This window comes from Nycticebus coucang, chromosome 13 (assembly GCF_027406575.1).
Source record: "Nycticebus coucang isolate mNycCou1 chromosome 13, mNycCou1.pri, whole genome shotgun sequence".
Lineage (NCBI taxonomy): Eukaryota > Metazoa > Chordata > Mammalia > Primates > Lorisidae > Nycticebus > Nycticebus coucang.
In genome coordinates this window covers 11,577,592-11,598,118 of record NC_069792.1, presented here as the reverse complement: position 1 = coordinate 11,598,118, position 20,527 = coordinate 11,577,592, and the positions used below count along the sequence as shown (strand labels likewise).

Genomic DNA, 20,527 nt, shown 5'->3' with positions numbered 1-20,527 from the left:
TAGGGTGGGGTGAGGACTGACTGCTGATGAGCACTGAGACCTTTCTGGAGTGATGAAAATGTTCTAAACTTAGATCGTGGATGTTTTGGCCATGTCACCCGGAATGTACCCGTCTTGTCAGGTTGGGCTGACAACTACACGTCATAGGGCAAAGGCACGCAACTGCACTCTCAACACAGGTGAATTTTAAGGTGAGTAAATAGATTCCATAAAGCTGTTAAAAATATAAGCATAGAGTAGACACCGGTGTCTCACCAAAGTCTCAGAAGGGACTTTTTAGCTGTGAAGAGTTACGTATGGAATTGTAGCTAGAGGGGAAAAAAAAGAATGAGATTTTTTTTTTCAAGATGGATGACTTGATCAATCATTCTCAAGGCTGTTTTAGGAATCAGGACCTGGGGAAAGAAGGGAAGATGAGGATGGAGCAGGACTTCAGAAGCAGCAGAGACAATGAAATCGAGAACCATCGTGAAGGATTAGCCAGACGCCAGGACAGGTGAAGAATTAACTACTGCTGCCAGACACACAGAAGAGAGCCCAGATGTAAAGGATTTCCTTGTGTGGCAGAGGTTCCGCAGGGAGTTAGAAATTAATTGGTTATCTGCCGACGTAAAGCAGACATTACGTACACATACTGGGAGCGCATGCCCTCTACAGAAAACCTGGCCTTTCCCCACCTTAGCAAACGTGGAACCTTTCCCTTCAGACTCGATAGTAATAGTGTGGGTTCGACGGAGGAGGATCTGATCAATATCTTCTTCACAGAATTTAGACCCTTCATCTTCTTCATCCATAAGTGCACCATAGGCCCCTTTTCGTAGAAGATCCTCTATTTCTTTCTTGGAAAGCTGCTGTACCTGTTTAAGAGAACTTCGTCGTTTTTTTTTTGAGACTTTCACTTTCTTGCCCCTGGTAGAGTGCTGCGGTGTCACAGCTCACAGCAACCTCAGACTCCTGGGCTCAACCAATTCTCTTGCCTCAGTATCCCGAGTAGCTGGGACTACAGGCACCGGCTACAATGTCTGGCTATTGTTTTTTAGAGACAGGGTCTCGCTCTTGCTCAGGTTGGTCTCAAACCCGTGAACTGAGACAATCCACCCGCCTTGGCCTCTCAGAGGGCTGGGATTACAGGCGTGAGCTACTGTGCCTGGCCCTAGAGAAATATTTAACATATTCAAAGTAATTGAGAATTATAACATTTATAAACATAACAAAAGCTTCCAAAAAGAGTAAAACCTGAATTACAGCAAAGGAACGTGTGACAAAACATGCTTAAAATATTGAGGTTGAAAATTAATGAGACACTGAATAATTTCTTGCTATTAACTAAATAAGGGAATGAGACAGAAATAACACGTGGTTTCCGCGAGCACTGTTTACCCCATTGGTAGCATTTTCTCTTCCACTCATAGACTGCAGCACAGCTTTATCCAGACCGAGCTTCAGACTAGCCTTGTCAAACATTTCCCTTTCATAGGAATTCCTCGTAATCAGCCTGTAGATTTTCACAGATTTGCTCTGTCCTATTCTATGGCATCTAGCCTGAGCCTGGAAGAAAAAAAATTAGTAGCTATTGCAAGTTACTGAATGTTTGTGCTTCCTCCACAAATTCATATGCGGAAACCTTCATCCTGAGGTGATGGTATTTGGAGGGGGCCTTCGAGCAATGAGGTCACGAGGGGAGAGTCTCACAAACGGGATTAGTGCTCAGACAGAGAGGCCACACAGCTAGCTAGCTCTCTGTAGGCTAAGGGAGAAGACAGCAAGAAGATGCTGTCTATTAACCAGGAAGAGGGTCCACACCCAGGACCGGGCCCTGTAGATACCCTGCTCTCAGACTTCCAACCCTCAGAACCGGGAGAAATGAATACCCTAGTACATGTGGTACTTTGTTGTAGCTACCCAGGTGGACAGCTACCAAAGACAGACATGATGCAATTGGCCAGTTATAAGACCATATGTTCTAAAAAAAAAGTATAGAGTTAAGAGATTAAGAAATTTCTTCTCACAACACTGATAAATTGATTACTAGATGGTTGATTTGCCCTCAGTCATGAGTGATGCCCTCAGTGCTGAGTGATGACACTTTATTAGTCAGACTGGGGCTTCTCTGTTGTAGTAGAACGACTCAAAAAAAATAAAAATCAGGAAGATTTTCTTGTGTGTTTACCTGGAGGTCATTCTGGGGATTCCAGTCTGAATCAAAGATGATGCAGGTATCAGCAGCAGTGAGATTAATGCCTAAACCTCCAGCCCGTGTACACAGGAGGAACACAAACCTATCAGAATCAGGTTTGGAGAATCTGTCGATAGCTGCCTGGCGAAGGTTGCCTCTTACTCGGCCATCAATCCTTTCATATGGGTACCTAGAAATAGCAACAAGAACAGGCTGCCTGACACATAGCTACAATACACTCATTCCTTTTATATTTTACTGTTAAGTATTAAAAATAGAATATATATTAACATGATATGATTTAATATGATATAATATGACTTAACAGAAATAATTTCAGAGCAAATAGTTTCTTGTACTTTTTTATATAATTGGTTGAATGACCAAAGATTAAATTTTATTTTACTTCCTCTCCAGTAAAATAGCTAAACTCTAAGAATAGCTGACAACTCTTCACAATACGATAACAAATAATTTCAATTTGAAGAACTGTTTTCCTCTAATCAAATGAAAGCAAAGGGGAGAAAATGGCCCACAGAAGTAGACACTGTCCTCCTGTAGTAGTTATGTAAAGTAATTGTCATGTACATCTACAGTTTTTAAAAAGGCATGTGACACGTTTTGCCCATTCCATCCACTTTATCATAAATGTCACTTCTGGGTGAACCACTAGGAGCCCTGTGAAAGGTAATTTTTTATTTCCCTTTTATTATTCTGATACGGTGGCTCTCACCGTCTTTGAATGAGGTAGTCTTCCAGTATGTCCAAGCAGCGCACCATCTGGGAAAAGATAAGCACCCTGTGGCCACCAGCCTTCAGTTTTGGCAGCAGCTTGTCAATCAGCACTAGCTTGCCAGCAGCCTGGATCATTGCCTGGAGCTGAAAATCTGGAGACTCTGCATTGTGTGTTTCTTTAAACTCTTCCAAAATTTTCTCTTCAGCACCTGCAGAGATTGGACAGCATAACATGAATACTGTAAAAGGTTTTTATTACTAAAAACAATGAACTTGCTTTCAAAACCCACTGCAAACTATCAGTACCGGAATACCACACTCCCCTTGTTTATGAACAAGTATCCATCTACTTACTCAGGGTTGGGTCTACACAAAACCATGGATGTACAAAAGGGATCAAAGATTTAAGTACAACACACTGAGGCATTTGAGGGAGAAAACCACATTTTTCAACAAATGTTTGCTGTCTGTAAAAACTGAATTTCAACAACAGACTGTCAAGCCAGAAGTGGCAGAAACAAGCCAAGGGCCAGATACCTACAAAAAAATTGGAACCCAAATTGCTAAAGGAATGAAGAACTGTTTACTAGCGCAACAGAAACACAAACAACAAAATCTGTTCTGAAACAATGGAAGGAAGTCCTAGTAATTATAGTAAGGAGCAGTAGTTTGGATCCATAACCACATATGAATACAGCTAAAAGGATTGCAGAAAGAGGAATTCACATTCAAGATCATTTTTAAGGATATCTGCGTGGGACCTAAGCACAGTATCTTCTACTGCCGTCTCTGAATCTCTTTCTACATTTATTCCCATCTGATAATTTCCTAAGACGCAAACATTCTGTCTTGAATTATCTAAACCAGTGGTTCTCAGCCTGTGAGTCGTGACCCACAGGAACTGTATTAAAGGGCCACAACATTGGGAAGGTTGAGAACCACTGACCTAAACCATCTAAAGCTTAAAGAAAACCCTCCAAAGTGTTTGATACAAGACTTCTATGCTTAACCATCTTTTTCTCATAGCCCTACATGGATTTTCACTTGTTCGAAAACTTGGGTATACTAGAGAGACGCCTCAAGAAAAGGCCATCTTTCTAAGGAATGAAGCCTTACCATACCCTCCCCTGACCCCAAACACATGCTTATTCAGTAGGCAGCAGGCTAAGCTTCCTTCAACTGCTTAGGTGGCTTAACTAGAATTACGCACCCGATCTGGCCTCCTCTGGCCTCTGGGGTTACTCAGGACATAGCTGCTGTGCTCAGCTCCTCTGTAAAGGCGGAGGGTGTGCTCACATAGTCTTCGGAACACTTGCTTATTCTAATGGGATCGTTGCTTAGCCTTAAACTGTGCCAGAAATTCGAAACTACTCTTCCTAACACTGGTGTAAAGGTGAACAACTATACACAAGGTGGGGGTCTATTTTTAAAGGTTAGTCACACAGGCCACCACAGACACTCAGACGGTACTTCTACCAAGAAGCGCAAGATGTAATGAAAGTGCACACCCATTTCCAGTGTAAGGGTGTTTGCAGAAATTACCCTGTGACCTGGTCATATGGCATAAATACAGCTGGTAAATTATTAATCAACCAAGAACTTACTGAGAACAAATTAAAGTCACTTAAGGTCTTCCCAAGCACTGAAGCCTCCATAAAGCACACTAGGTTATGAGGGGACCAGCAGAAAACTCCAGCTGTTAGAACTGCTAGCCCCTCACTCCCTTTTCCACATGAATAAAAAGCTAATATTCTGAATTTTGCTTTTAAGTATAGAAAAAAAGGCAAGAATTTAATTAGGAAAAGCTAACAAAATGCTATTTAAGACCACCAGTAAAAATGTCCTTAAATAAAGTTAAGCAATGTTTCCCAAAATGTGAAATTTAGAAACTCAGGTTATAGATTCAGAATAAGAAGACCCTCAATAGACAGAAGAAACGGATTTAAGTGCATATATTATGTCTTTCTAAAGTTTGTTCTTGTCGTACATTATAAGCTCTTTGCAATTCAGAAATAGATTTTACCATTACGATATTGGGGTAATTATTTTTTGTCCATGTTTTAAGTTTATGATACATAACAAAATGAAGTATAATCTTTTAATAGTTTAAAACAAGTAATGGTCAATGAATACTTTTCAAAAAATGAAATAACCATTTGTCAGACATGTTTGAATGTCAAATAAATTTAAATACAGAAAATTCCATCAAATTAGCAAAAAAAATTGAAATGTTTTTAAATTTTAAAATTATTTGGAGATGGGGGCAGTGCCTGTGACTTAAAGGAGTAGGGTGCGGCCCCATATACCTGAGGTGGCAGGTTCAAACCCAGCCCTGGCCAAAAAATGGAAAAAAAAAAAAAAAATTATTCAGAGATGAGGAAAGTCTGTCTTTTTGATGCTACCAATAATTTCTCATCTTATAAAGGACAGTCAAAAAGAAAAATGCATTATTTGTTACCTGAGAAAAACTACTGCTAAGTTAATCAATCCAGCTCTGTTGCTATGGATTCAAGTCCTTAAAGTGGCAGCTTTAATAATACTTCATTTAAAAAATAGTATCAGCAAACATTTTTTCTGTATGATTCTCTTAACATTTTATTATGGCAACATTGAAGTAGAAAAGATAGGGAAGGTGCTGGGGAGGAGGGCAATTTCTATCTTCTGAGTATTAGCTAAATTTTTATGATTACAATTAAAGACTTACCTTGATATTACAGTTATAAACATCAATCAGAAAATTACCAGGAAATGGGTTATAATAAACCAAAATGCCTCGTTGGTTCTGCCTTAGAGCATGGCTGGCACTACATTTAGAAGTGTGTGTACGTGTGTATATCAAAGACACTTGAAATAAGCGTACACTCACTTCCAGCTTGAAGTCTTTTCACTTCACCAGATGGTCACTGTCAGGGCAGTAACCGCAATGTCATCTAGCTATATAAGACATGAGCAAACAAGAAAATATTTTGTTCTTAAAGATGACCAGAAAAAAAACAAGCTACTATTTTCTCTCTGAAATTCATTCTACCATGTAGCCTCATTCCTGTTTTCTTTTTGGTTGGCCACTCTTTCCTACATTCTCCCTGCCTCCACCAAAAACCACTAACAACTCTTAAGTCACCTCTAACCAACAGGGACATTGAACACATTTTACATTACTCCTGCCCTCAAATTATAGGACCTAAAAATTGGAAATTCTGTTCAAACGAAGCTTGAGGCAATAATACCAACCCCATTTATGTCACCTAGTTACTATACTTGCTTAACTTTCTTACTTAACATGTAGCAAGAAAACCCAGCAGGGTCTTACAGTGCATCAGACACTATTCCAGGCCTCTTAGTAAAAACAGCAAATCTCATTTCTCATTTGTAAACAGTTTTTGTTCTACGCCACTTACATGTTTTTTCTTCTTCCACTGTGCTTATTATTATGCACAGTTGGCTTATGCATATAGTTGCTTCTATTTCCACAATTACGGAACTGTTGTGCTGTGTTGAATTGGAGGTTAGTTAGATTCCTCAGATACTCTGCCACAACCAATACCAATTTCAGTTTAATCTCCAAAATTAAAGATTTCCCTTTTATTGTTCTTGAAGATGACCAGAAAATCTATTTTATTTTTTTATTGTTAAAAATTTTATTTTATTGTTAAATCATAGCTGTGTACATTTGTGCAATCAAGGGGTACAATGTGCTGGTTTCATATACAATCTGAAATATTCTCATCAAACTATTCAATGTAGCCTTCATGGCATTTTCTTAGTTATTGTATGTAGATATTTGTATTCTGCATTTAGTAGGTTTCGCCTGTACCCATTCTAAGATTTTAAATGTTCAATAAATGTTTCTACTCCAGGTTGTAGCCGAAAATGAATAGTGTTGTTTCAAACCTCTGTGAAATATAATGTCTACATATGTTATCTGGGCAGCTGTATGCTTAGAATATGTGTAACCATTTTTTCACTACAATTTCCCAAAATAAAGGCATAAGAACACTAGCTTAACAGATAATTCTTAGATTGTTGTAAGGACAGAAAAGCTGACCGACCTCAATGTGTGACCAATTACAACAACTGCCACAGATGCCAAGCTTTAAGGAATCCTAAGAGGCTCCCAGCAAACAAGTGAACTATATAAAGATGACCCTGGAGAGCAATCAGCCAAGGAAGAGACCCACCAGCTGGGGTGGGGGGGGAACACCCCACAATACTCAATGCATGTAATTAACATATGACCGAACAAGGTACATTTGCTGGAACAGAGAGTGGCTATCTAACCACCATCAGTGAGAGCTCCCCTTTCACACACATCCTGTTGGCAGCGTTCAAGTCCTCTTTTGAGTATCTCCTTTTCTTTTCTTTCCCCTTGGAGACTATCATTTATTCTCCTTCTACCAGCTATTAAAGGCAAAAATGTGTGTGCACGCACATGTGTCTTTTGCTCACACCATCATTAGCTCTCCAACTCCATGAACAGGCTTGGCTGATACTCATCATACCAGCCTTAAAAGCTCCTAAACAGATGGCGATTGGCAGGTTGATAGTACTCAATATGTAATTATTAAACAAGTTATAAAAAGAAATTCATATATTTTACACAACAATGCCTATACTTATACTCTGAAACCATCTTCTAGGTGTGGACCACTCTAGGAGTTTTGGATCTGAGGTAGCTGATACATGCAGATGTACAAATTAGGGGAAAGATCACGAACTCTTTAAGTTAGCTGTCCTAGAACCGCACAGATTGTGATAAAGACAGAGCAGGCTTTGCCCCTTCTTCCCTGAAACTGAACCTAATTGCATTGCTGGCCAATAACCATTGTGCACAAGCCCCTCATACTAGTCTGCCGTCACCTTTCTTTAGTTCATATCAACTCCTGCCTGGACTACGGCAATAGCCTTCCAGCTGCCCCTTGTGTGGTGTCTTGTCTATCCCTTGAATGTGTCTCTCTTACCCTTCTCCCACCCTTTTTATACAATGCTGCCTGATAGATCATCTTAAATCATATTTCTTAGATTTATTTAATAGATGTGGACTTGTTCTATTGCCTAGGCTGGAGTACTCTGTAAACCTCAAACCTTTGGGCTCAAGTGAACCTTCCTGCCTCAGTCTCCTGAGTAGCTAGGACTTCAGATGCGTGCCACCAAGCCCAGCTAATTATTTTTTTTAATTTTTGTTTTTGTTTTTTTTTTTTTTTTGGGGGGGGATTCCACTTTTTTTTTTTTTATTAAATCATAGCTGTGTACATTGATATGATCATGGGGCATCATTCACTAGCTTTACAGACCGTTTACCAAGTTTCACATATACCCTTGTATAGAGATAGGAGTGTCAATATGTTGCCCAGGATGGTCTTGACCTCTTGGCCTCACACCATCCTCCCGCCTCAGCCTACCAAAGTGCAAGGATTACAGGAGTGAGCCGCTACACCACCCATCCTGGAATCACATTTCTAATCATTGCTCAGCTCAAACACTATTGCGGTTCTCCACTGCCTACAGGCCTACATGCCAACTTTTCTGGCCTTCCACCGCAGGGTCCTTGCATGTCTAGGGGATACTGTCCCACTGTTTCATTCCTTTTTTTTGAAACAGAGTCTCACTTTGTCACCCTTGGTACAGTGCCATGGCTCACAGCAACTTCAGACTGGTAGGCTCAAGTGATTCTCTTGCCTCAGCCTCCTGAGTAGCTGGGACTGTAAGTGCCTGCCACCACGCCGGGCTATTTTTAGAGAAGGGGTGTTGCCCTAGCTCAGGCTAGTCTCAAACTCTGTGAGCTCAGGTGATCTGCCCACCTCTGCCTCCCAGAGTGCTGGGATTCCAGGCGTGAGCCACACGCCTGGCAATGTCCCACTGTTTCTTAACACATGCCTTATATTTTGGGCAAGTTCTCCTTTGTTTTCCAGCCTCCCTCTCTTTGCTTACATTATTACTTGAGCCTCAATGTCCTTTTCATCATGAAGGCTTGATCCCAAATACCATGCCCCTCCTGCTGCCTTCCTAACCTGAGCCTCTGTGAGCGGAGGCTGCCTTCTTATTTACCTTTGCATTCTCCAGACATCATAGGCATGAAATAGCTATCCACTTAAGACTTTTGAAAGTATGTAATAGAGGTTCTAACACATGAGTTCAGATGAGTTATATAACATGAACTTAGCGAAGAAACAAGAGGGCCATGAATTGTCCATTAGTAACCGGGGCAAATTATTATCAAAGCTTTAAGAGAATCTCTCATTTTTAGGAAATAGAGGTGTTAAAGGGCTCTAGACTGAGAGGACGATGAGGACGTTTTCCAAGACTTGAGTAGCTGATGCTGTCTGCCCACACCAAAGTTTCTCTTTAACTCCTAGTTAAACTCCACATACATGCATATAACCCCAAGAAAACCTCGGTCAGGAGCTAATTTCTCTTTAGCTATTAGCGCTTCGGATGACTTCTAACCATGGAATACCAAACCAAAGCCTCCTTTCTAGCATAGGGTGACAGGTGAAAGGCAAGTTGAGACCCTGTTTCAGGGAGTGCTGGGGCAGTGGTGGGTCACCTTCATCAGCCACAGTGGGAGGCATCGCAGAGAAGAGGAAGCTGGTAAAACCCACAGTGAGCGCATGGGATACAGCAACGACTATGAAACACGAAACCCTCAGTCAGCGGTCTGAATGGGATTTCTGGTGCTTCGATTATCATTCAAATAAGTTCACGAGCAGGGCTTACCATTGATAAGGTATGGATGATTGCAGCACTTTCGTAATTCCATCATAGTGTTTAAAAGGTTAGGTACGTTAGCTTGTCCACCACCTTTGGAAAGAAATGTAAAATTCTTCTCAAGGATGGCTCGGTAATACTTCTTCTGAATGTTTGTTAGCTCAACTTCAATAATAGTTTCTTCTTTGGGGGCCAAGTTCTTTTCTACGTCCTCTTTGAGACGTCTCAACATCATTGGCTTTAGAATAGCCTGAAGTTTTTGTACCTAAAAAAGGACCTTAAGTAAATATGGGTATCATGATTTGCTTGCATGTTAAAACATTTTCTAACATGAAAAATCAGGATTTTTTTACTCATTTACCGTCCATTTTCATTTTTCAGAGCCTAATAAAGGCATGAAAGTGCTACTCCTTCAGTTTTCTTAAGAGAAGTGCAGGAAGGTTGGGGTGGTGCTATGTCAAATGTGTTGTTTGCCTATCCAGGAGTCTGAATAGCCAGAAGGCCTTGAAAAGAAGACAACAACCAAAAAAAAACATCCATTTTATTCAAACCTATTTATTAGGTTTTCCTTTTTTTTTTTTTGGTTTTAAGCCATGGGGATGCAGAAAGACGGATAAGACAACGTCATGGGAATGGTCTGTCCCTGTTCTTCTCCTTTCCGGGGAGAGTGAAAGAATGAGAGAAAGTGAGCTAGAGCTGTCGAGCCGCGAGACAAGGAGCAAGCAGAGATGTCTCTTTCTGGTTCTCTTTTCTGCTGATTGCCAAGAGGATACAGTACATCATATAGTTTTTGTTAGAAAAAAAAAACAAAAACACAATTTGAACTAAGCTAAGAGGTTTTAAATAGTAAGTTGGGGTAGGGGGTGCATAAAGACAAAGATTTCAAGCCTACCTCCATATTTATTTCAAAGAGCACACAAACAATAACTAATACCTACATAATTCCTAAAGCAGAGGAAGTAACTAGCCACATTTTACACACAGTACATCACTTACTTCTCACGAAACACTGTGGAGTAAGTTACACCTCACATTTCTAAAATGAGAATTTGTAGGCTTGAAGTAGTAAAACCACCAATCTGAAGAGCACAGCATTCTGTGAAAACTACATGGATAGATACATAAACTCTCTATAAATCTCAACAATCCTTCATGACGGTAAACAAACAAGAAAACCCTTATAATGGTGACTTGGAAAGTCTGAGGAACGTACATATAAAGTTCTGCTTACTAGGTAGGAAAAAAATGTGAAATAATTACATTTGAAAATAATTTAAATACTAACGCTTTGCCATTTCATGGCTTAATCTTCAATTTTATGACTCAAATACAAAGTAGAGGTGATAAGTACCTGCTCTTCTGTCTTCAGATCACCAAACTCTTGCATAAAAGTGGTTTCTGAAGGGAAGCGACTTGGTTCTAAGAAATGAAGCAAGCTGAAAAGTTCTTCCACGGTGTTCTGGAGTGGGGTCCCCGTCAGCAGCACTTTGTGTTCCTGTGGTGGTGGAAGAAAAGCAACTCATCTCAAATCGTAGCACAACTGAAACAAGTAATTTCTTAAAACCAAAGCTTTTCACTAGGTATCCATTTTTCTGCTTCCACTCATCAGTGTTAATTTAGCACCCCGCCCCCATGTGAAGTACAGAAACTAAACATGAAGATGGAGCTACAAGAACACGGTTCCTGCTTCAGATAAATAGATATGCGGAGGGTCCTCTCTAGAACTCTACAGATTTCTTAAAAGTGTCTTGCCATTTTGTTTCTTCCTGGGGTCTCTAGGTCAGTATTTTAGTCGTAGCTTTCTAAGTCCCCTACGTCTCAGAAGCTTTCTCCCCACCAGTTTTTTCCTAAGATTCCAAGGCTCAAATACAGCGCACATGCGTCTTTCTGTTCTCTGTGTCAACAGCGCTCCCATCACTCCATCTGCTTCCTGCCTGACTCACATTAGAGACAAAAGACGCCCTTCCACATGTGACAGCATATGAAGAACTAGTCCGTTCTACAAAAATTTCCAACTAGCAAAGAGGTCAGCTTGATTTTAAAACACCACAATCACCTTTTTAAAAATTGGGTGCTATTTATAACTTCGTCTCTTTGAACCCAGTTAGGTATTTCTTTAAATTACTTCTCGTTCACGAGCTCTTTCCCTGCTTTCCTTACGCAGCTGTACCCTTGTCCTTCTAATTCCACAGATGCAGCACAGAGGAGCTGTTTTACAATGATTAAGTCTTAATAAGGATGAGTTTATTAATCTTAGCAGCCTTATTATTTTCGGCTTTGGCCATTTGGTATACAGCACAGCTAATAAAACTATTTCAGAAAGCAATTATACCTTCTAGCAGTTTCAAAAGCAATGTTCTACCTTCCTTAACTTGGATCTGACAAGACTTGGTTGCCAAGCAGAGTATATACTCAGTAAACACTAGATGAATGATGTAAAAACATGCTAATTTTCTTAATATCTACCATGTCTTGTCTGTCAATGAAGCTCTTTGAAAGTGAGGTGAAGGACTTCAATATGCTTTCATTCTTCCCTTTCTCCCCTTTGAATAGAAGTTTCTGACTGAGGAATTTACACAGACCACCATCATCTTCAGACTCATTAAATTCATAAAGATTTTGCAAATCAAGATTTTCTGGTGTATAACCATTCTGGTAGATGACATTAGCCACAATCACTTACATACCCAAGTCCTGAATTACTTTATCCAAGAACTTTTTGAAGTACCCTTACAGATTCAAGAAAAACATTGCTGCTGTCGAAGACCATTTCCACTGTATTGCTATTATCTTGACTGTCTCAGCTTTTCTATATTTTTGGTTGCTAAGTTAAATTAAATCCTAAATGCCTAATCAAATACTTTAGAAGTTAAACCCTTTTAACTTATTAATTTCAAAATAAATGTATTCAAAAAAAGGAAACTCCTTTTTTATACTGCTTCCTTTCAATCAATGGCTGTTTAATAGGCAGTTATGCCAAACTATTATACATACGACCCCTTTATATAGATGCTGATGAGCAGTGGAATAAAACTAAGTTTCAGTTAGTGAGTAATGATTTAAAATATACGATTAATATACACACTTTATCACAAAACATCCTGTAAGAAACTCAGGCTGTGGAGCTAATCACCTCCAACTATGCCAGCGGATATACTTTTGCCTTGAAAACGTTACCATTTTTTTTATCTCTGATGGAGTGCTGTCCATTTAATTTGATTTCAGCAGACTCTTTAATTTGTGTGAGGCCTCCTGACAATGAAAGATGAAATAATAGAATCAATGAAGAACTGCTAGGACCTCCACGACACACCCTCCTTTTGATGAGGGACAAGGAGATAGCTGTGCTTCCCCAGAGCTCCCGTGGAGGGCTGTGAAGATGGTGATTACCCAGCAAGGTCTCATGTTCACAAACATTTCCTCTGTGTCTAGAGCGTAAAGACACCCACTGGTCTTCCTATGCTGGGAATGCACTTGGAAATGATGCTCATCAAGAGCGTTTCCATCAGAACTCAGTCTAGGACAGGTAACAGCAGCTCCCTATGACCTGACCATGGTAGGGTACTAACTACTACTTGCTCTATTGACTGTGACTTACTCTGGGAAAAAAGAATAAATAGTGTCAAGTATACAAGTTCTCATGATGCTTAAAGTAAGGATTTAAACACCAGACAAAGGCTGTTCCGAAATGGACAAATACATTCTGAATAACAATGTATTCCACCTTGAAAACCTCTTTTCTGAGGTAAAGATTCTTGATCATCAGAAAAATAAATATTCTGTTCATTGATAATCAGAGCTTCCCAATTGGTGAGCCGAGACTGAGTTACAAGTGTACAAGTCCTTGACACCCTTCCTCGGCCTGCCAGGACAGTCCTCAGTGGCAGTGGGCAGCCTTCTTGTATAATTAGCATTTTCTATATCTGCCATTGTATGAAAAAATTTAGGAAACACTATAACATGTAACAAAATTATTTGGGTAACAGATTCTAACCCATTAATGAAATGTTAGTATAAACAACAGAAAATTACTTGAAGTATCCAAATGACAATTAGATTGCCTGATATTGACAGAATTAAACTAATTTGGACTCAATAATAAAGAACTGTCTTATAGTAAGAATCTACTGTCTGGAACATATACACTACTCTACATAAACTTAACTGTATGACTGTTTAAGTCTTCAGGAAATGGTGATACAACCATATCTTAGTGGAAAACTATGATAAAAAGTGGGTCTCTAATCAGAGAATAGACAGACTGAGAGCTTTAGCATTTACTTGCAAACACATTTACTATCATTTGAATGATAGAGTATCCCCTGGGGAGACACCAAGACTATTTACTGTTTCTATTGAATAACAAGTGCTCTCACTAGCTTTGCAGATTGGCCACCAAATAATAGTAAACTGCTTTGAAAGAAAGAATTAGGATAGCTTTAATAGTAATTCATTAAGGTGAAAATGGGAAATCCCATATAAACAGGATAATTCAGTCACACTTTTTCCTGTAAGCAAAACTAGATTTGGCTTGTTTGTAATTAAAAGAACATTTGGCTAATCCAACCCCCTTAAGAATAAAAGAAGCCATTTCACAGAACCAGGTGCAAAGGGAAGCTTCTAGGTGTTCTTTTTGGTAGTACCTAGCAGTCCTAGTCATCAGTTAAAAATGTATAGCCATGATATATCGAGTATTCTTTCTCATCTCAAACAAGAAATTGAATTATCTACAGAAGTCATGATGACAAGGATTTTTAAAAAGTTTTTTACACCTTTGTGAAACTTATCAAATTACCCAAGACATGCTAAATGACAAGAAATTCGCTTTCAAAACATATATTAAAAAAGAAAAACAAGTGATCATAACCACCTTATAAACTGTGGAGTGTAAAGGAGCCTGAGGATGACTGAGGTCATGTGGCAATTTCAGCTAGGAAATGATACACACTGTAGAATGGAATCCTACAATGTGTTATTCTATGACACTCCTATTGAAAAAAATACTCAAAAATTCTAATCGGAAAGACCTGGTCATTCTTGGGAAGCTGGAAGACTGTGTGATAGTTGTGGTATAAAACTCCAGTTTGAAAAATACTCCAAATTTTAACCATCTATACAAACTGAACCAATTCCAGATATCCTACCAACTCACTAAGAACTTGCATCTGCAAATCCTACTGACAAAACCTAAGAGCCCTGGAATGTAATTGGATTATCGTCAACAGTTAATGAAATGACTATACAGGTTTAAGTGTCCTTTTATCTGAAATGCTTGGGACCAAAATGGTTTTAATTTTTTTTTTTTTGAGTGGGGGGGGGGTTGGGGAATATGTGCATTTATACCTACTGATTAAATAGTCTAAATTTGAAAATCCAAAATCTGAAATGCTCCACTGAGCTTTTCCTTTGAGCATATGTCAGTGCTCAAAAAGTTTCAGATTCTGGGGCATTTGGGATTTCTGGATTTGGGATGCTCAACTTGTATTTATAAGAACAAAGCAGTAAAGCAAATGCTTGAAACTCACTTCAGTGAGAACATCATGATTATACTTTGCTATCATACAACTGTTTAAAGACACCAGAAAAACAATGCGCGGATTGGGAAGGTAAGAGCAACTTTTGAATAATGGAAAGTTATTCCAGGAGAATATGTCACAATATTTGACAAGTTTTTCAAATACCATTCACAGGCATTAGTCAAATTCGGAGTAGGGGATTAGCAAGTCAGTAACAATTCCGTCTCAATGCCGTCACCAACGCGATCACTGACCAAGTCCATCATCTTAAGTCCCTCCAACAGCTTGCAGTTTCTATTCTTCAGCCTGTGGGCCTCATCGATGACCACGCATCGCCATGGAATATTCCGCAGCTCAGGACAGTCCGTCAAAATCATCTCAAACGTAGTAATGATGGCATGAAACTTATAGGACCCCTTTATCACTCGACCCTACAAGAACACCTCTGAATTACTATTAAGCCATTAATGATCACGTGAATAACTCTGAGAATGAGTGGACAGCATAAAACACATATAATTTATTCCTTTCCAGATCTCCTTATTTCAGGTGACACATAATTTGTGTTCATTATTTGGATTTTTAAAGCTGTTACGGTAAGACAGTTAACACTTTTTTAAAATTCTAAAATAAAATAATTTACTTAGGATAGAACTTATAATTTCCCAAAGCTAAAGATAATAACAAATATGGATTTCAGTGTTTTTTTCTCCTTTATTTAATTGTAGAATGGATTTTGTACTTAAAAACATACATATATATAATAAAATTCTGTCCAATTTCCAATTATAGGACTTCCATTTACTACTACAGCCTAAAATGATTTTAACACATTTTATTCTTCCTTATCATGTTGTTTATAGCACTTTACTGTTAAAATAATACACTAAGCACACACAGGTAACTAGAGAAAGAAAAAATTAAAACAATTGCTACTAAGAACCATAGTATAAATTCCTTCCTCTGGGCGTATTTCATTCAATGTGTCATATATTTCAAGGACTTTTCACATGGCTAATATTTTTTACTTCTAGTAATAGTATAAAAAAATTCTATTTACATTTAATATCATCATTTTTTGTTTAGTTCTCTCTTACGCTTGCAAAATAAAACTAATCAGTATACCAATGCATCAACTGGATTTCAGTGGTCATCCAAAGTAAAAAAAAAAAAAAAAAAACTCACTTCTAATCTAATCAGCAGAATGACCAAAGCCTTAAGAATAAAGAGCTACAGTCACAGATGTAGAAAAAGTATAAATTGAGTAAGAAATCTAAAATCTCTCAGTTTAGCAAAATCCAGACCTTCCCAAGTCACCTTTTTATTTATGTAATTATTTGTTATTTATTTATTTACTGAGACAGAGTCTCACTTTGTTGCCCTTGGTAAAGGTGCCATGGCATTTTAGTTCCCAGCAACCCCAAACTCTTGGCCTCAAGCGATTCTCTTGCCTCAGCCTCCCGAGAAGCTGGGAAGTCACCTTTTCAATGCCTTAAAATGCACACAGTAAGCAGAAGGAATATGATCTGTGAAGTTTTACCTGGGGATCTTTGAAGTACATTTCATACAACTGAATGGTCCGACGACTAGCTTGACTCCCATGATACACAACCACATTCAACTCTGTCCAGGTTCGGAATTCCCTTTCCCAGTTGGGGATTGTGGACAATGGGGCAATTACTAAAAAAGGGCCATGGATCCCTTTCAAATATATCTCATAGAGAAATGTAATGGACTGGATAGTTTTTCCCAAACCCATTTCATCTGCTAAAATGCAGTTTCTCCTTTGGGAAGGAAATAAAATAAGAAGAGTTTAATGAGCATAGATATTAGAAATTGCTGTCTTTTCACAAAATCTATGCTATCACCGCACAAACGCATCTATATACATACAGTGTTAGATGTTCTCTTAGATCCAAAAACACTTTCAAAAAAGTTCTCTAAGATAGAAAAGATTTCTATAATTCTTCTGTCAATTTCTATATTAATATTTGTTGAATAAATAAATATTAAACATATTTCCAATGCTTGTCTTTTAGAAAATTCTTATGGGAGAGTTAAAATATTAAGTTCTTTTGATTAACATCTTCAATAACTACAAAAGCCAGAGCTCCAGACATTTTTAAAAACAAAGAAAAGCATGTTCTACCTACATGTTGTACCAATTGAAAAGCAGCCAGTTTACTCCCTCCAACTGGTATTCCCTGAGTTTGTTATTGTTTCTATACTCCCTGGAACTCTCCGATTTCTTCCAATCATCAGCAGGAGGTCGCTCCTGTTTCAAATACAGTAAATCTCATTAGTGGCTTCTCAAAGACCACACTGCTATGCTATTTTCAAATTAAATCATATGCTATGAGCCAGTCCTTACCACACGCTCTGTTTCGGGCTCCCTGGACATTAGTTTCTCAAACTCTTCTATCTTTGCTTGATCTATGTCCTGCTTCAGTTCCCACGTGCTGTCTTCATACGGAAGTGAGCACCATTTCACCAGATAGTGAGTCACAGGCTGGGCAAGGTTTAAATGAACCAGAACTGGATTCATGTGGCCACATACATATTCACATATATTAAGGACAAACATGTGCTCTACTTCATTTATCTACTTCATTACCCCAGCATCGGTAAGACAGAATTGATAGAAATTCTGAAAAGATGACTATTAAATAATTGCCCATAGTCAGAGTTTTATGTCTAAACTGGAAACAGCATTATTAAGTATTATCAGAACGAATTAACTTTTTATCTAAATCATTGGTAAGTCATACCAGAAGATACATAAAGAAATAACCAGCAGATAGCAAAGCTGAATTCGAGCCTCATTTTTATCTGTGCAAATCACTCAACAAGTGTTTGTCGGAGGCTTCTAAAGTAAATCACCTTTGCATATTTAAATACTTACATAATTGGCTAGTTTCTTAAAGAATGAGAAATACACCTAAATTTATTAGGCTCTCTGCCTTCTCTTTAAAAAGAGTGCTGTTCGTTGTATCTAATCACATGAAAATAATGTCTTTGAGCTCTACAAGACTGGAGGGCAAAATATTTGGGGTAATACAGATCAACAGGATTTTGTTTCCTCTAAAAAACACTTGGGTTTGTCAATATTCATTTCAGGATCAAGGGACAATGACCTGGTTGTAACATTAAAAATATCTGTTGTACAATAAGCTATAAAACAAGTATTTTTAAAGTACAACTAAGCAAAAGTAGAAAAGTAAAGATTAAGATATGGTCTTTGAAACACCACGGAGTTTCAAGATACAAAGTGTGGAGTAAAAAAAAGAACTTTTCGTAGACTCTTTCTAGACAAGCAAGATCCAAACATTTTATACAAAAAACTCTGTTTCTAAGCAGAAGCCAGGAATGAGAGAACTCATGGTGTGTGTGTGGGCACATCATTACGAAGACACAATGCTCAGAAGACACCAGGGTTGTCTTTAGTCTTACTTCTCTATCTAATGTCCTTTACAACCTTGTAGGGTTTTGCAAAGCAACGTGAGAGTGCTGAGACTAGGATCTCATAAAGAAAAGTGTTTTCTATCATCCTCTGTGCCCCATATTCAACGAAGTTCATCAACTTCACTAACGATGTCCAATGCTAAATAACATTAAACTCCATTCTGTCACAACAGCACTCTCAATTAAAGACGCTTTGTGCTATATGATAAATATGGTAAGATTTATACCAAAATGTACTGAATTCCTTGTTGATCATACTCTGGAACTGTGCAATGTATTTGTTTCATATTGAAAACTGATTTTAAAAAATCTCTCAGACTAAAGAGAAAATGTAAAAAAATAATAATAAGTTAAGTCATAAAGCTAATAATAAATTTAAAAGTTTCAGTCAAATTTAGACCAAGTGTGTTATGAACCAAGGCTATGGCCAGGATCAGGTCTAGATTCTACCATCTCTTTTCCACAGAAAAATAAAGGCTGCCTGAATCACCACTTTGTAATACAAATGATTTCCTGTTACCTCTCCCCGGTCATCTGTGCTACGTGCAAAGTCCATTATCCGGTCAACCTCCACATAATCTGGATTAAAAAGCTCATCCTCAATCTGTACCAAAGGGAAAAGAAAAAGGGCCAAATGTTTATTTCCTACGAGGAAATACTATTTCACTTTTTACCAGGCAATAATATTTTGGGTCATAGCAGTATAAAATTTATATTTGGCAAATTCTGTTAATTGAAATGCTATAATTTAGCAAAATCATTCCCCATGAGGAAATCAGATTTCTCAGACTTTGTTAACTGGGTCTTTTAATTACTGTGTGAAACCTTTTACTGTGAGAGAATGTTTAAGAATATTTTAAATGAAGTGTGAAATTACAATTCACTAATGAGCAATCCAAAAGGCTTATGGCATGCAATGCATTTAGCATTCTTGAAACTACAGTTTGCAATAAAGAATCAGAGTCATGCACAGTAAGAGCTACTGGAGTCTAATAACTACTGAAGTTGTCTGATGTTTTATAGCATCATTTACAGAATGTTATTCAAAAGCTAAAAATACTGAAACTAACAGATTTTCTATTTTAGGATGAAAAGAGTTTGCATTACAATGTTTGGTAGTTTTTGCCAATCAATATTAGTACCTCATTTAGAATAAGTCTTTTCATTTATCTAAATGTTCTGATAATTTATTTGTACTGAACATAAGTATTTAGGTAAAAGTATTAAAAGTAAAGAAATATGGCCTAAATAATTAGGTTATTAGATCAATGTATTAACAATCTTTACAAAAATAAAGTAATACTGCTAGCTTGCAAAGGTTAAAAAAAGACATTATTATGTGCTCCTATAGATTAATTTATCAATAATATAACAGTGTTAAAATACTTTGCAATAGACATCCTAGAGGTCACTTAGACAACATTCTTACCCCCTGAACTGCAGGCTGAAAGATAAGCAGGTCAGTCACAGTCTGCTCAAGTAGAACAGCATTCTCTGGCTACTGTGCCCCTTTAAAACACTTACTTGGGATACTCTGAACTCTGAATTATGAAACTAGCAGAAATACAAAAATGTGTTTCACTTGCCTCAGGCATTTACACAGTAAGACCAAAAAAATTCCACTGAGATGGTCAATTAATATAAAATGCTAATACATTAGTACACTGGCTTTATTAAGATTCTAGATTTAGGTAAACAACATGGGTATGTTATATTCATATACAGCATAAACACTAAAATTTTCCACAAACTAGGTTTTGATGGCAGAAGCTCTCTTTAAAACAACTTGTTCTTAAGCTTTCATATTCAGTGCTAAATTAAAATACTTAACTTTTCCTAAATATTTCTACCTTGTAAGTGAATAACCTATAGCATCACATATGTGATAAAATTTCCAATTTAAATGATCTTTTTAAATTGAGATTTCAATTGC

General features: G+C 37.9%; 1 protein-coding gene across 2 annotated transcripts in view; it reads right to left on the bottom strand.

Annotated features, from left to right (window-relative positions):
* Positions 1-20,527, bottom strand: part of CHD7 (chromodomain helicase DNA binding protein 7) — a 191,775-nt gene that overhangs the window by 27,951 nt on the left and 143,297 nt on the right. For both annotated transcript variants that reach the window (XM_053558884.1, XM_053558885.1), the window contains 11 exons: positions 19,115-19,198; positions 17,504-17,641; positions 17,286-17,407; positions 16,673-16,916; positions 15,387-15,563; positions 10,968-11,111; positions 9,626-9,881; positions 2,910-3,120; positions 2,171-2,366; positions 1,381-1,548; positions 678-857 (listed from right to left, as the gene is read on the bottom strand). In XM_053558884.1, the coding sequence (XP_053414859.1) occupies positions 678-857; positions 1,381-1,548; positions 2,171-2,366; positions 2,910-3,120; positions 9,626-9,881; positions 10,968-11,111; positions 15,387-15,563; positions 16,673-16,916; positions 17,286-17,407; positions 17,504-17,641; positions 19,115-19,198 (1,920 nt within the window). The remainder of the gene's footprint in view (positions 1-677; positions 858-1,380; positions 1,549-2,170; positions 2,367-2,909; positions 3,121-9,625; positions 9,882-10,967; positions 11,112-15,386; positions 15,564-16,672; positions 16,917-17,285; positions 17,408-17,503; positions 17,642-19,114; positions 19,199-20,527) is intronic.